Here is a 15,386-nt window from a genome sequence, read left to right on the forward strand (position 1 = left end):
TATTTTTAATTTTCTATAGATTCTCTTAAACTAAGGTGTTTCTATTTGAAACATATCGGACATTAAACATATGTTAAGGAAGCTTCTACTAGGATGTTAATAATTTACAAAGAAACAAATATAAATTAGGCATCTCACCATCACTCGTCAGTTAGTCATACTATTTACACTAATATACCTCGGTGTATTGAACAAATTATTATTAATGAAATAATATAAGCATCAATGTATTATTATTATTTTTTAAAAGAAAGAATGTAAAAACACTATTACACAATTGATAGATTTATTTGAAATGATTTGATATTTCTTGTCTCAGTAACAACTATAGAGAAGAAATAGACAATGAGTAGACAATGAGTTTCATGCAAATAACCTATTTGTTTACATTGAAAAAGACATTATTGATCTATTTAATAAACGGTCAATTATAAATAAAAATTTACTTCTTACGGCTCTTTTTGCCCAACTTTTCTATACAATTTTATTTCTTTTGTTGTTAGCCAAGTTTTGCAACTCAGGAGTTTACCTCAATGCGTTTTGTCTAGGTAAACTCGTACGAGTTTACCTAAAATTAAAATTATATAAAATTTATTATATGCATGACATATATAAGCTAATTATAATATTGTAAATATGTCAATAGTGCAAAATATGACTTAATTACAAAGAAAAATTATACCAAACTACCATAATAAAACTTTATGCTCACCTGACGAAAAAAAAAACTTTATGCTCAACTTAGCATCAAAATACAAAAATTAACGCACAAAATCATAATTTTCATAAGTCTCTAAGTTTAAGTCATCCATAAAACCATCCAAAAAAAATCAAGTTTCACAAGTTCCTAAAGTTGTTAATAAAACTATTTAAAAAATAAACTAGTTAATTTCTTCAAAAGGTCAACAAACACCACTACCGCAATCCTAACCGGCGTTGAAATCTGAATTTTCATAGTCGGAATCATAACCCTAACTTTTATGTGCTCCCCTGTTCATGGTTTGAGAACTCAGTGAAGAAATAAAAAGAAACGTTTCATTTGAGGAACAACGTGTTACTGTAATGTTGTAGAAATGGATTTGAGTTTTGAAAAAAAATAGTCCAAAACAAGGGCCATTTTTTTGGATGTAAGCTCGCAAAACTCAGTAAACTCGGTCGAGTTTACATGAGTTTACCGAGTGTTAACTCGGTCAAATTCGTCAAACATTTCGATTTTATTAGAAACCGAATTTACCTTCAAGTTAACACGATTTTGGTACCTAAAAATGTAAACTCAGTAAATTCGAAGAGTTAACACTCGATTTGCGGAACATTAATCGTTAGTCAACACTTGTGATTGAGATTGAATTTTTATGAAAAGTCAAAACTAATATTTCCTTTGTTGTTAGTCCCAACTTTTATTTCCTATTGCAATTTTTAGGAACAAATTAATTCTATTACAATGAGTCAAAGGCTAATTTATTATGATTTAGAAAAGTCAAAACTAATTCAAGTAATTTTTTGATTTCAAAAGACTAAATTGAACAATAAATCTGATATAGTAGCAGTAAAATTGAAGATTGATGACAGTAAACCAGTTATATTCGTTAGTACGAAGCAATTAAACTTTGTTCGGTACTTTTAAGGTAGTTAAATTTAACGGTCAAATTGGGAAATTTAAGGTAAAAAAGGTGGCAAAACGAAACCCACGTTGTTTCATCGTCATCATCAAACACTCATAAACACAAAACACTATTCTCACTTCTTCTTCTTCATCACAAAACCCACAAACACACCCTCTTCTCTTCCTTAAACATCCATGACACTACAACCTCATCTCTCTCCTCAAAAACCCAAAACCAAACATGCATATTCCATTTAAACCACTCTTATTCATTCTTTTCTTCTTTTTCTTTCATGGTACTAATTCTTTTGGAACCATGGGACCAATCTCTGCTTCATTCGGAGAATACGAGTTATTTTGTTCCATCGACGCAAGTGGAAAACAAGACGTTATTTGTTGGGGAAAAAACACAACTTCACCACAAACTCCTTCTTCTTCCTCGTATGTTAATAACATACCTGCCATGTCAGCACTTTCTGGTGGTGAAGGTTTTCTTTGCGGCATTTTAGCCAACACTTCCCAAGTTTTTTGTTGGGCTGCAACTTCTAAGCAAAACGCAGATCCCATTTTGGTTCCACCGGCATACAGGACCACCGCCTACTCTCACGTTGCAGCCGGGCAGAATCATGTCTGTGCTGTTAGAGGATCTTACTATTCGGATCGTGATTCAGGAACGGTGGATTGCTGGGAAATCGCGAAAAGAAGTAAGAATGGTACATTAATGGCGGTGATCAATGAGTCTTTTGACGATCAATCTGTTACTAATCTTGAAATGAACCGGGTTGTTTCCGGTGAAGGGTTTACTTGTGGTGAGGTTAGAGATGGAGGGTTGGTTTGTTGGGGGCCTAATTCGGAGAATTTGAAAGTTTCAAATGTTTCTGATAGTTTTGCTGTTTTGGCAGCAGGGAGGACCGCTGTATGCGGAGTTTTGAATGCTTCCGGTGATTTGAGATGTTGGGGTGATATTGAACCTCCGTTGAAAACGGAGGTTCGTTTTGTTTCCCTTTCTGGAGGGGCGCGTCATTTTTGTGGTGTTCGAGAGGATAATCATGTGATTGAATGTTGGGGTAATTTGAATTCATCTTTGGTTCCTAAAGGTTATGGCTTTATGGCAATTGCTTCTTCTGATTATACTACTTGTGGTATAAGGGAAGCTGATCTTCTTTTAGATTGTTGGTTGGTCAACGCTTCAAAGCCTGATTTTGACCCACCTTTAGAGCTTTCAAGTCCTGGTCTTTGTAGGTCAAGTTCTTGTGAAGCTAATGAATTTGATTTCAATGTTAGTGTTCTTAATCAACCAGATTTGACAAGTTTATGTGTTAGACAAGATTTGAGGATTTGTTCACCTTGTGGGTATAATTGTTCACAAGGTTTCTTTTTGTCTAGTCCTTGCACACAAAATTCTGATAGAGTTTGCACAGCCTGTTCTCTTTGTCAGAACAGTTCTTGTTTGAATGTTTGTAAACTTCATTCTTCAAATGGGTTTTGGCATTGGCATCATATTCGTAGATGGGTTCTAATAATTGGATCTTCTGTTTTGTGTTTGTTGTTGATTTTGACTTGTGGGTGTATTCTTCGATGTTCGACGGGTTCAAGGAGAAAACATGGCACAAAGAAACAATCCAAGTCTTGTATTGGTAAACATGAACAAGAGAATGATGATGAGGTCAATGGTAATGGTAATGGTCTTCTTCACTCGGCTTCTTCGGCTGCGTCTTGTCCTGGTTTGCCTCAGGTTTTTAGGCTTTCGGAGTTGAAAGATGCTACTAATGGTTTCAAGGAGTTTAATGAGCTCGGGCGAGGAAGTTATGGGTTTGTTTACAAAGCTGCTTTGGCTGATGGGAGGATTGTTGCTGTTAAGAGAGCGAACGCTGCGACGATAATTCACACCAACAATCGTGACTTTGAAATGGAATTGGAAATTTTGTGCAAAATTCGGCATGTTAATATTGTTAACTTGTTGGGTTACTGTGCTGAGATGGGTGAGAGGTTGCTTGTTTATGAGTATATGTCTCATGGAACACTTTCTGATCACATTCACGGTGGTCTTTCTCCTCTCAATTGGAGCTTAAGGCTTAAGATAGCTATGCAAACTGCAAAGGGTATCGAGTACCTTCACAAAGAACTATTGCCTCCAATTGTTCACAAGGATCTCAAGAGTTCCAACATTCTTTTGGATTCAGAGTGGGGGGCTAGAGTTTCAGACTTTGGACTTCTTACTTCGAGTGATAAAGATCTTATCAGTGACTTGGAAAGCGATGTTTACAGCTTCGGGATTGTGTTGTTGGAGATTCTAAGTGGAAGGAAGGCCTATGATAGAGATTTTGATCCACCTAATGTTGTTGAGTGGGCAGTGCCTTTGATCAAACAAGGTAAGGCAGCTGCCGTAATTGATCGCAATGTCGCTCTTCCGAGAAATGTCGAGCCTTTGCTTAAGCTTGGCGATATAGCAGAGCTTGCTGTGAGAGAGAATCCGAGTGAGCGTCCATCAATGTCGGATATAGCATCTTGGTTGGAGCAAATTGTGAAGGATGGATTGATCTTATAACACTGATCAATTCATTGCTTGTTTTGATCATGTGAGTAAAGCTTTTCTTCGGTTGTAAATTGTTTTTTGATTTTGTTGTAGATTGCTTAATTATCATTTGAATTTCTTTGGTTTCATTTTTCATAAACTTCACAAAGTGAAGAACATTGCATTGTTGCACTATACAAAATTGTTTATTTGTACATTGTTGATCTACAATTCTTTCTTCTGATATAAGCCTGAGATCATCTTAAAGATACAGATACAATTATTTTCATGTATATCAGTGGCAAAAATAAAAGTCACAACATGAATTTCTTTGGTCAGGCATTGTTGATTCAATAAATCTGCAACCACTAGTCTAATCATGTGTTAGTTGATAACTGTTGTTCTTACTTGATTTAATTTCCAACAATTATTAACACAAAATTGTCAACTAAACTTAAAATACTCATGCTATGATGAGAGTCTACAAAAAAAGTCAACTCTTCTTTGGATCCACAAAGGTGAGTATTTTAGTAGCATGTTGCTCTTTATAGCAGTGCTGTGCTATTGAGAGGTAACACTCTCAAACTTTTGTCACCATAATAACCACCAAACCATCACTTTTAAGTTATTGCTATTGGTTATCTCCATGAACAAGAATCTTTGTTTCATCTCGAAGTAAAAATTCAAACACTTTTCTTTCCAATAGGATCTTGCACATTATAATTAATGACACTTTCAACATGTGAATGCATGTGGTCTTTTCTGTTGAAATAATAACTTATTCAGTTCATCTTTTTATATGTGATAATCTTATTAAAATCGATTTTAGCAAGTGTATTAAATCGTGAAGGTATTATAATGTTCCTAAAGATGGCTGAATTTTCAATATTAGTTACCTTCTACAAATTACTATTATCAAGATAAACACAAACTCATATTGCAGTAATAATTCTAGTAAGATCAATTGCACAATAGACATTTATTAAACATGATGATAAACTGTAAATTGTAACCAACGTTAATTGTCTCAACAATATCCTTCATGTGTGTTGCACACATTCACAATACTAGTTAAATAAACAAACGCTAAAAAGATAAGACAAAAGCTGATTAAAATAAAACATAGTAACATACTTCAAGTTTAAATATTATTTGAAATCGTGGTTGGGCCTAGCCTAACAACCCCACAAAACCGGCTTGTGAGGTAAGGATTGTCCCCACTTATAAACAAATTGTCAGACCAACTTCTAACCGATGTGGGACTCTTAACAAATATCAATCCCACCGAAATGGTGGAATAACCCATAGTGAAGGTGGCATCCTTGTGAACCAATGTTGGTAACGGCAATGTTGACTAAAGCCTCCATCTTTCACATTAAAGATTTTCATATCAAACGGTCCATTAGGGTAAGAAATTGGATCCTCTTCGTAAAAATCATCTGTGTAATAAATTGAATCCTTTTGTAGATAATTAGCAAAATACGAAGCCGACATAGATATAGAATCACTATCACCCAAAAATAAAACATTGTCTCCCAAACTATCAAGTCTTAACATATGTATAAGCTTACCACTTTTAAGATCCAATTCCAACTTATACACTTCAAATCTTTCGGTACCACAACTAGGCGGGTTAATATCTTCATCAATGTCATCATCTCCATAACCAATAAATTTTCTAACAAGCCACAAGTCTCCCTCCAATGATTCTACAAGATATGCTCGATGAGCATAATCAGTATCAAACGCAAGAGGTGAAACAACATTGATCTTCTCAGGATCGAATGAATCCCTCGAGTTGCAAATGTCGAAAGAGACTATGTGATTCCATCCTCCCACGGCATAGACTAGGCCTCTATAAAATATAACATCGGTGAAGCAATGATGGTAAGGATCAATATGAGTCCAACAATTTTCTCCTGCTTTCATGAAAGCAAGACATGCACGCCCACCATAAATTGCTACAACAACATAATCACGTGGATTAGTTGTAGGATTAGATGACAAAATAACCTTATGAACATTACGTTCAGGAACTGATCTACCTCCTCCAAGCATATTCTTTGCAAGCATATTCTTCATGTAGATGGTTGGTAGAATGATGGAAGCTATATTGTTGAAGGGATTAAGTAGGGTTATAGTTGCAAGTCTGGAACTAATAGTAATATCCATCTTTGCTAGCCAACCATGACTCGAACCACAAAGCCTCTTGTTATGAGGGACTGATAATTGAAAGTTGTAAATTTTGTCGAATGAAATCCCATATAAACCTCTCTTTGTTTTACACCTTCTCTTAGTGGGAATCATGAGCATGGGCAATACGTTGTTTTTGACTTGCCGATTTTGGTAATTAAACTTTGCGATGGAATACCAATTCTTGCATACCACGCTGAAATAGATGTGATCGATACGCTCTACCAACTTTTCAAAAATCAAACTAAGAGGAAGAGCTTCTAAATTTCCACAATCTACCTCCATTGACAAGAAGTTAGATATTAAAAATCAGACAGTAAAAAAAAAACAAGGGGAACAGAGGTTAAAACTGTGAACCAACGAAGAAGTATGTTGTTAGAGGTAGATATATTATATTTATAATCAGAAGTCGAAGTTTTGGACTGATCATGAGGGCAAACTATTTTTATGACTTAATTTAAAAGCCTATAATCAAAATAAAATAAATCAGAAGCCAAAATTTATTTTTGGACTAAATAATCAAAAACCATATTTTTGTTGGTATAATCAGAAGCCAAATTTTTGGACTGAATCATGAGGGAAAAATATTTTTATGACTTAATTTAAAAGCCATTAATAAAAATAAAATAAATCAGAAGTCAAAATTTAATTTTGGACTAAATAATCAAAAACCAAATTTTTGTTGGTATATTTATAATCAGAATCCAAATTTTTGAACTGAATCATGAGGGCAAAATATTTTTATGACTTAATTTAAAAGCATATAATAAAAATAAAATAAATCAGAAGCCAAAATATATTTTTGGACTGAATCATGAGGGCAGAATATTTGTATGACTTAATTTAAAAGCCTATAGTAAAAAGAAAATAAATCAGAAGCCAAAATTTATTTTTGGACTAAATAATCAAAATCCAAATTTTCGTTGGTATATAATCAGAAGCCAATTTTTTGGACTGAATTATGAGGCAAGATATTTTTATTACTTTTTTTTTTTATGTCAAGAAGCCATGTAGCTAAAAAATTGACTGTTTTAAAGTGAGCGTCCATCTACAATAGATATTGCATCTTGGTTGGAGCAAATTGTGATTAAGAAATAAAAGTACCACTTATATGATTTACCTTGTCATTTTTATTGTGTTTAGTGTTAAGAAGAGTATAAAGGTTAAACGGTTATTTTATTATATTACACTTGGTCAAATGATTTACTTCCTTAACGATGAAAAATATACCTTGTCATGTTCCATAATATTCTAGTTTTTACTTGACTTAATTTCCAACAATTATTAACCCAAAATTGTTGATCAAAAGCTTTACCTGAATTTACAACACTAGCTTCTCCTATGACAGATTCTACAAAAAAAGCTAACACTTCTTTGGATCCACAAAGATGAGTATTTTAGTAGCATGATGCTCTTTATAGCAGTGCTGTGCTATTGAGAGGTAACACTCTCAAACTTTTGTCACCATAATAACGACCAAACCATCACTTTTAAGTTATTTCTATTGGTTATCTCCATGAACAAGAATCTTTGTTTCATCTCAAAGTAAAAAATTCAAAGACTTTTCTTTTCAATAAGATCTTGCACATTATAATGGTGAAAGTATAATAGTGTTTCTAAAGATTGCTGAATTTTCAAACATTATTCTACTCCCTCCGTTTCAAAATGAATGTCGTTTAAAGTTGTTACACACATATTAAGAAATGCAATAATGTTATCCAAAGATATGTCACTTTTACTAAAATAACATTGTTAACTATTGGTGCATTTCCCATCATTATAAATTAAAGTAGAGAATGAAACTTTGGAAGTTGTGTACATAATAATAATTAGGGTTAATAGGTCTTTATCCCCTGTAATATAGGTCATTTTCGATTTTTCCCTCTGTAAAATTTTTATTTTGATTTACCCCCTTGTAAAATATTTTTGTTGTGATTTATCCCCTAATAGGCCAAACCAAAACGAAAATTTCTTAAAAAAAATAAAAAATTGGTTTTTGTCTGGCCTATTAGAGGGGTAAATCAAAACAAAAATATTTTACAGGGGGTTGAATCAAAATAAAAATTTTACAGGGGAAAAACCAGAAATGACCTATATTAAAGGGGGGTAAAGACCTCTTAACCCTAATAATTAAGGGTACTATTGGAAAAAAAAGCAATTACTATTACATTGAAAAGTGAGAATGACATTCATTTTAAAAGAAAATATTTTTGCTAAAGTGACACTCATCTTGAAATTGAGGGAGTACTAATTTTTGCAAGTGGCCTGGTGGTATTGACTTGGGATATGAGAGTGTGCTCCTCTTTGAGGTCTCAGATTCAATTCTCTCTGGTGCCAATTTAAATGAGCTCATTTAACTTCTTCAATTTTTTTTATTTTTTTTTGCAAGTGTACTGATCGTCATTATACTCTTGAATCATAAAATCTAATTTTGCATTAGGCACAACAATTAAAACACTACAAACCACTTCATCTCTTTTAATTTTGTTATTTCTAATAAATTCCGCTAATTAACGAGTTGAATGGCAATCCTTATGGAGATGCTACTTTATTACTTGACTACGATTTGGTGCACTTGCCAGCACATACACCATCAAAGTCCATACAAATTTTCAACTAATCAACGTCTAAAAAAAAGTATAAAACGACTTTTGTATTCCAAGCTTAAAAAAAGGTATAAAAAGCCCAATCTTTTTTATAAAATGTATAAACAATACTTATTGAAGTAATAATTAAATTCGTATCCACCGGGACTATTCTAATCTCTACTTAGCAATTTCATAAATATTCAGGATATAATTAAACAGGGGGTGCACCAAGGCAATTGGCTTGATTTGAAATTTAGTATAAATAACTGAAAGATGAAGATTTGATATAAGAAACTTAAAAAAAAAAAGGACCAGACCCTTCAAATCACTCATTTGCCGCTAATTGATAATATGAACCTAAACCGTGTAAGTTTTCTTCTAGTTTAAGATAATTGATAAAATGGGTTAAGTCAATCCCTTGACTCAGTGCTCTCTTTTCAAATTAGGATTCCCTAATCCCTTATGTGAAACCGTAATTCTCAAAGGTTTGAATGAACGTTAATTTTAAAAATCACAATTTAACAACTTTCTATCCTAAGATTTTCCGTTAAATTGGACAGTATTATTAGATCCAAGTTATAAGTTGGTGTTAGCAGTCATATAATCTATGGATTCAATTTACATTTGATCAGGGCATAAAAGCATTAAACACATATTATACTGAATAAACTAGATTTTCAATTATCAGAAATTAGAGTTTACATATTACATGGTCAAAAGCTAGAACATAGTCATCTAGGACCTAATCACAAAAGAATTAATTACTCATGTCTAAAGCATAAAGAACTAAGACAAGAATATAATTCATTGCATTAATTAGATGACTGACTATGAGTTTTGATGATCTCCCACTCGGTCTCCAGTTCTTCAGCTTTAAACATGCAACTTTTCTCTCAAAATTTCGAACCCTTTACACTCAATTCTGTAACATGTAAATCGTGTCCTGGTTCATGATAAGTTCCAGGAAGTAGTGTTTTAAATGTTTATTTACGGCATGTTTGTTACTTGTTTCACAAGTTATCTAGGGAAAAGCCGAGAGAAAAGTGAATTCCAATTACGCTTTAGTCATCTTACTCTATCCAATTGTGCAGAAATCGAGTGCCAAAACATCAAGCAAGAGTCAAAAACAACAAAAAGGAGAAAAATTCATTTCGCCTGGCGAAGCAATGGCGAGCAACTCCAAAGAGTTCCAGGTTCCTTCGCCACAAAGATGGCCATGGCGAACTATTTCGCCTGGTGAAGCAATGACGAGCTAAAAGGCGAGCAATTCCAGGGAGTTGGAAAAACAGGACAAGAGCAATTCGCCATGGCGAGAAATATTCCCGCCTGGTGAAATAAGGCAGTTTCATCTGATCCTGGTGACGTGGCAGAAACCCACTAGCAAAGAAAGCTCAAGTCGCCATGGCGAGCCATAATCCGCCAAGCGAAATTATATTTTCTCAGCACAAGTATAAAAGCTCATTTCTCTCAATTGAGACATATGATATAACATTTTTAGAGAGAGAATAGGGAGAAAATACACTGTTTATACTGGGCAATAGTGATTGAGTGCGGATTCATCAAGATTCTTGGAGAAATCAAGTTCCTTGCATGGATTCTCAACTTTCCTTCCACTTTTGTAATGTTCACATGACAATGATGAACTAAATCTCCTTAGTTGGGATTAGAGGTACTTGATTGAGATTAGAATGTAATCTTTTAATCTTGTAATATATGATTCTAGTAATTTACATGATATTGAAGTTATTCTTGCAATTCATTTCTATCTTTGATTTAATTGTTATTGAAAAGTACTTTTGAATCTAGGTTTAGAATAATTTATCTATCAAAACAATAATTCTAGACATAGGATTGATGTTTTGATAATCACACAAGGTATTGGTACATAAAGCTTTCGGATCGTTGAATAGATTGAGAAATCGTCGATTAAACGATCTGATTGACAATTGGATTGTTTAATAGTTTGGGAAATCAACTATTGAACAATACAATTGATCTCACACGATTATTTGGACACGAATAATCTTGTTGAGCGATACGTGATAATATTGGTAAAATGCTAGAATCCATATATGTGATTATTAGGTTATGTTTGACGCTTAATCAAGGAACTCTAATTCCAACGTTTTTACGCCTTATTACTCTCAACTTTTACTTTTGCAACTTGGTTACTAAAACAAACAACAAATTATCTTTTAACTTAGAATGATATTTGGTGTCGAACGGTCCGTGATATCGCACTAGTCCCTGAGGAGACGATATAAATACTTACTATTGTTTGATGCAAAAATATTACACCAGTTCATTAAAACCGTGTCCCGATTCTCCCAAAAATTCAAATTACAATCTTGGCGGTCCTCAAATTATGTCATGATTTTGAGGAGACCGCGACACGATTTTTGTCAAGCTGAAAATTTGAAAATTGGCATCAAAATCGTGCCTTGATGTACATAATCGTGACACAATTTGGCTTTCCTTGTCTCCTTAATTTCTGTCTTTTTCAGCTTAAGAACCATTCAAATTCATCTATAATCTACTAAAAATGTATAAAAACAACTAACAAAATAACATATGACCTAGTGTCATCACAAACTCAAACTTACATCGTTACTTGCCATCAAGGAACAAACTTTAAAATGAAATTTAACAGTATACTAACACTTACATCGCCGGCCGTAGTATCAAAAGTTCATGTTCCTAGTTAGCAATTTATGAGTTGATTTCTTGGCCACACATCCAATCCACGACTTCTCGCAACATATATTATCATAACTTCTTCACACAAGCGACATGCAAAACTACTATATTATCAAAACTTAAAAATTTTCTAAGCATCAATCAAAGTAAATATTACAATGCACACTTTAAAGACTTTTTGGGTTATAATAAAGCTTAGGTGAAAGGTGGGATATTTTGGAATATGGAAAGTAAGTTTAATAAAACAAAACAGAGTTAAAGAAATCCTACTGGTCTAAACAAGAAGAACCCCACAATCCATAATGATCTTTATAAAGTACTAGAAAACTGAATTTACATGACTACTGAATCAATCTTGAAAACGTAGTCTCAAACGAAACATTTTTTGTTGAGATTATATTTTTGATTAATAAGCCTTTACCCCTTGTAAATTTTTTTTGTCAGATTTCATCCTTGTAAATTTTTTTTGTTGTAGAATACCCCCTAGCCATGCTGACTGTGCATTTTTGCTGATGTGGCATGCTGTGTCACCTTTTTCTGATGACGTGGCACGCTGACTGTATAATTATTTTTATTTTTTTATTAGGTATACGTGGCATTTGTGATTTTTTTTTAAATAAAAATAAAAAAATTCTTAAAAAACTAAAAAAATACTGAAAAATTAATAATGATTAAAAAAATCTGATAAAATGAAAAATAATGAAATTTTTTTGGAAACATTTAAATAATTTGTGGAAAAGATTAATATATATTGAAAAGACTAAATTATGGAATAGATTTAAATAAAAATTCTTACTTTTGAAAAAAAAATGAATTTTTTCCATTTTTCCAGAATTTTTTAATTTTACCGGTATTGAAAAAATCTGGAAATTTGATTTTTTTTTCTAAATATATTAATTTTTAGAAAATTTCGATATATATTAATCTATTCCAGATTTTTTAAAAATATTTCCAGATTTTTTTTAAACTTTTTCCCGAATTATTTCATTATTTTTCTATTTACCAGATTTTTCTAGATTTTAAAAAAAAAATCGGTATTTTTCATAAAATTTCCAGAATTTTTTTTAGTTTTTTAAGATATTTTTTATTTTTTAAATTTTTTTTAAGAACTTTTCTATTATTATTTTAAAAGTATCACAAATGCCACGTGTACCTAATAAAGAAATAATAAAAAAAATTATATAGAGTATTCTAAAACAAAAAATTTTAGAATGATGAAATCTGACAAAAAGAATTTACCTGAAAAAAAACAAAAAATGACTTATATTACAGAGGGGTAAATGCCTATTAACCCTTATATTTTTTATGGATTATTATTATTATTATTATTATTATTTTCCTGTTTTATTATTCTTTTGAGACATAAAGTGATCTTTTTCTTCTCTAGTACTCCTACCCCATACTTAAGGTGTTGTTAGTCTCAAGAGTAACCCAAACTTGAACTTTTAACATGATGAAAACACATATGCAATTTGCCTCGGTGTGTAAAAAACATAACCAATTAATAGAAAAGAAAAATCACAAGCCCTAAAACTAACATTGCATGGAACACTCATATTTGTGAAAATTGAAAAACAAAATTTTGGCTTAACCTTACAAGCTGAAGTTTCTGAAGTCGTGGCTACCTAAGCATTCCATCTGTCATACATTTCATCATTGAAAATCTATGCAAACATCAGCTCTTTTGAACTTTTGACATACCATTGGTGAAAAATTTGTTACTAAACTAGTAAAATTCACGAAAAAGCAAGTTCATTAATAATAAACAAGATCAGATTCAGTACAAAAGATAAGGCATCATTCAATCCCACAGAGTTTCACATTAAGAGTCTAACTCAACATAAGGGAAATGGCAGAAATTAAGAAATCAAACTACATAACAAAATAACATAAAATTTGGGTTAGACAAGTGCCCAAATCACTGGTTCAGGTGGATCACTCACAAGATTTTGAAAGAACAAATTTGTCTGCTCCTGCTCTTCATCCCGACCTTTGTATTGCAGATTTTGGGGCAACATATCTTCCTCCATCATCTGATGTTTCTCTTCTGGTGCATCTTGATTGCCTCTCAAGTACTTGTCCTGATACTTCTCATACACCATCATTTTTGTAACATTAATAGCACCCTAGGACTTCACAAAAAAATATCAGATGGTTCACCATTCACTCTTTCCTTTTCCCAACCATATCCTTTAAGCTATGAGCAATCAGTTGTCCTACACCAATTTTCTCATCTCAGACAAAAGGGTTAACATGATGAAAAATAATTTCTCCACTTTTTTATTTATCTGAAAAAACTCATTGATCAATTTGAGCATTTCAACGCCGGTTTATACAACACAAGCAAACATCATCTGACTGTACTCGGTCCATTAAAATAAAATACAAATTTTTATCACTTCTACATAAAAAAAAAACATAGAACAAATATAAAAAAATTATGAGACTCATATTTATCTTTGATATATTCAAAAACAAAAACCATGACGTATATTTGTCTTCAATTCATAAAAAAATAGACAACCAAGTTGTTTGGATTCTAGTGGCAAATGAACTCATTTCAAGGACGTATATGGGAAATACCGGATTTGATTCTCAGAGGGAACAACGTTTGGCCAGGGCGCATGCATCTACGCACGAACCCGATTAGTTGCTCACTATTGATGGATCGAAAACCGGTGTGAAAGCCAAAAAAATAAAATAAAAAATAGACAGATATTTGAACCAAGGCATCAAATATGTTTCAAATTTATAAAGTTAATCTGAACATTTAGTTCACGTATATAAAATTAGATCACGAGTCCATAATTATGTCTTCAATTAGACTCAAAGTGGCTAGTGTATTGTACAATGAAAAACATGTGTTTTGCTACTTGTTTAATTTCAATTGTATCAAATAAACTATATGTTCCGTTTTTTTAAACATATAGTTAAAATATATTTGAAGTTCGAACCTTGACCTCTGCATATAAGAATGCATGTCTCTGCCAACTGAGTTATGCTCATAGGGACTCAATCATACTATATTTTACTAACACTTAAAATATCATCAATATTTATAACAAACTTGTGTGATAGGTAGCACGAATGTTTTTTCCTTCCAAAAAAAAAAAGCTAGCACGAATGTTTATAATAATAATAATAATAATAATAATTCTTAAGAAACTGCTATAGTAAGAATTAAGGGAAAAAAATAGTGGAGTATTTCATATTTTTTTGGGTGCCAAGTTATATTGAAAACACGTGCAATGTCCAAAGTCCAAACTTAGTTCAACTTATTGCTATGAACATAATTCAGAACAATAAAATATGTAAATATATTATTTAAATTTTGAATCCTAACTCACTCACTTTTTTTTTAAGTACTCCATTAGAATTCATTTTTTAAGGTGAACAAGCGTATGTTCAAGATCTGAACTCAACTCTTACATATATGAATGCATTGTAAGGATAAACTCTCACGCACGGGACTCTAACTTGCTCATTTAAGTTGTGAAATTTTATCCAATAAATTGCCGAAATCTCGTATGTGTGTGCGTCGGTTTTAGACTTTTAGTGATGTAAACACAATCTTTTTCATGAATATTACATTTTTAAAGTTCAACGGAAAGATTTTAAATTGTTTCTTTTTTCTTTTATAGAGAAAATGTTTCTTTGTTATTCACGTTCAAAATCTCTGTCATTATAGCATATCAAACGTTTGATATCAATTTTAAATTATTTCCTTTTCATTTTATTCAAAATCTGTGCAATTATTTCCATACAACAGAGATGACTAGGAAAGATATAT

At 32.2% G+C, this 15,386-nt stretch overlaps 2 protein-coding genes across 2 annotated transcripts; one reads left to right on the forward strand and one right to left on the reverse strand.

The window, feature by feature from the left end:
• Positions 1-1,675: 1,675 nt before the first annotated feature.
• Positions 1,676-4,456, forward strand: LOC25484008 (serine/threonine-protein kinase-like protein CCR1). The gene has a single exon (XM_013612749.3). The coding sequence runs from the start codon at positions 1,845-1,847 to the stop codon at positions 4,149-4,151; it is 2,307 nt and encodes a 768-aa protein (XP_013468203.1). The 5' UTR covers positions 1,676-1,844; the 3' UTR covers positions 4,152-4,456.
• A 937-nt stretch (positions 4,457-5,393) lies between these two features.
• On the reverse strand, positions 5,394-6,596 carry LOC25484009 (uncharacterized). The gene has a single exon (XM_013612750.1). The coding sequence runs from the start codon at positions 6,594-6,596 to the stop codon at positions 5,394-5,396; it is 1,203 nt and encodes a 400-aa protein (XP_013468204.1).
• Between the last annotated feature and the right edge of the window lie 8,790 nt (positions 6,597-15,386).

The sequence above is a fragment of the Medicago truncatula genome, chromosome 1, assembly GCF_003473485.1.
Source record: "Medicago truncatula cultivar Jemalong A17 chromosome 1, MtrunA17r5.0-ANR, whole genome shotgun sequence".
In the NCBI taxonomy this organism is placed as follows: domain Eukaryota; kingdom Viridiplantae; phylum Streptophyta; class Magnoliopsida; order Fabales; family Fabaceae; genus Medicago; species Medicago truncatula.

Excerpts from the sequence above, each read along its gene's own strand:
- LOC25484008 (XM_013612749.3), top strand. The coding sequence starts at position 1,845 with ATGCATATTCCATTTAAACCACTCTTATTCATTCTTTTCTTCTTTTTC.
- LOC25484009 (XM_013612750.1), bottom strand. The coding sequence starts at position 6,596 with ATGGAGGTAGATTGTGGAAATTTAGAAGCTCTTCCTCTTAGTTTGATT.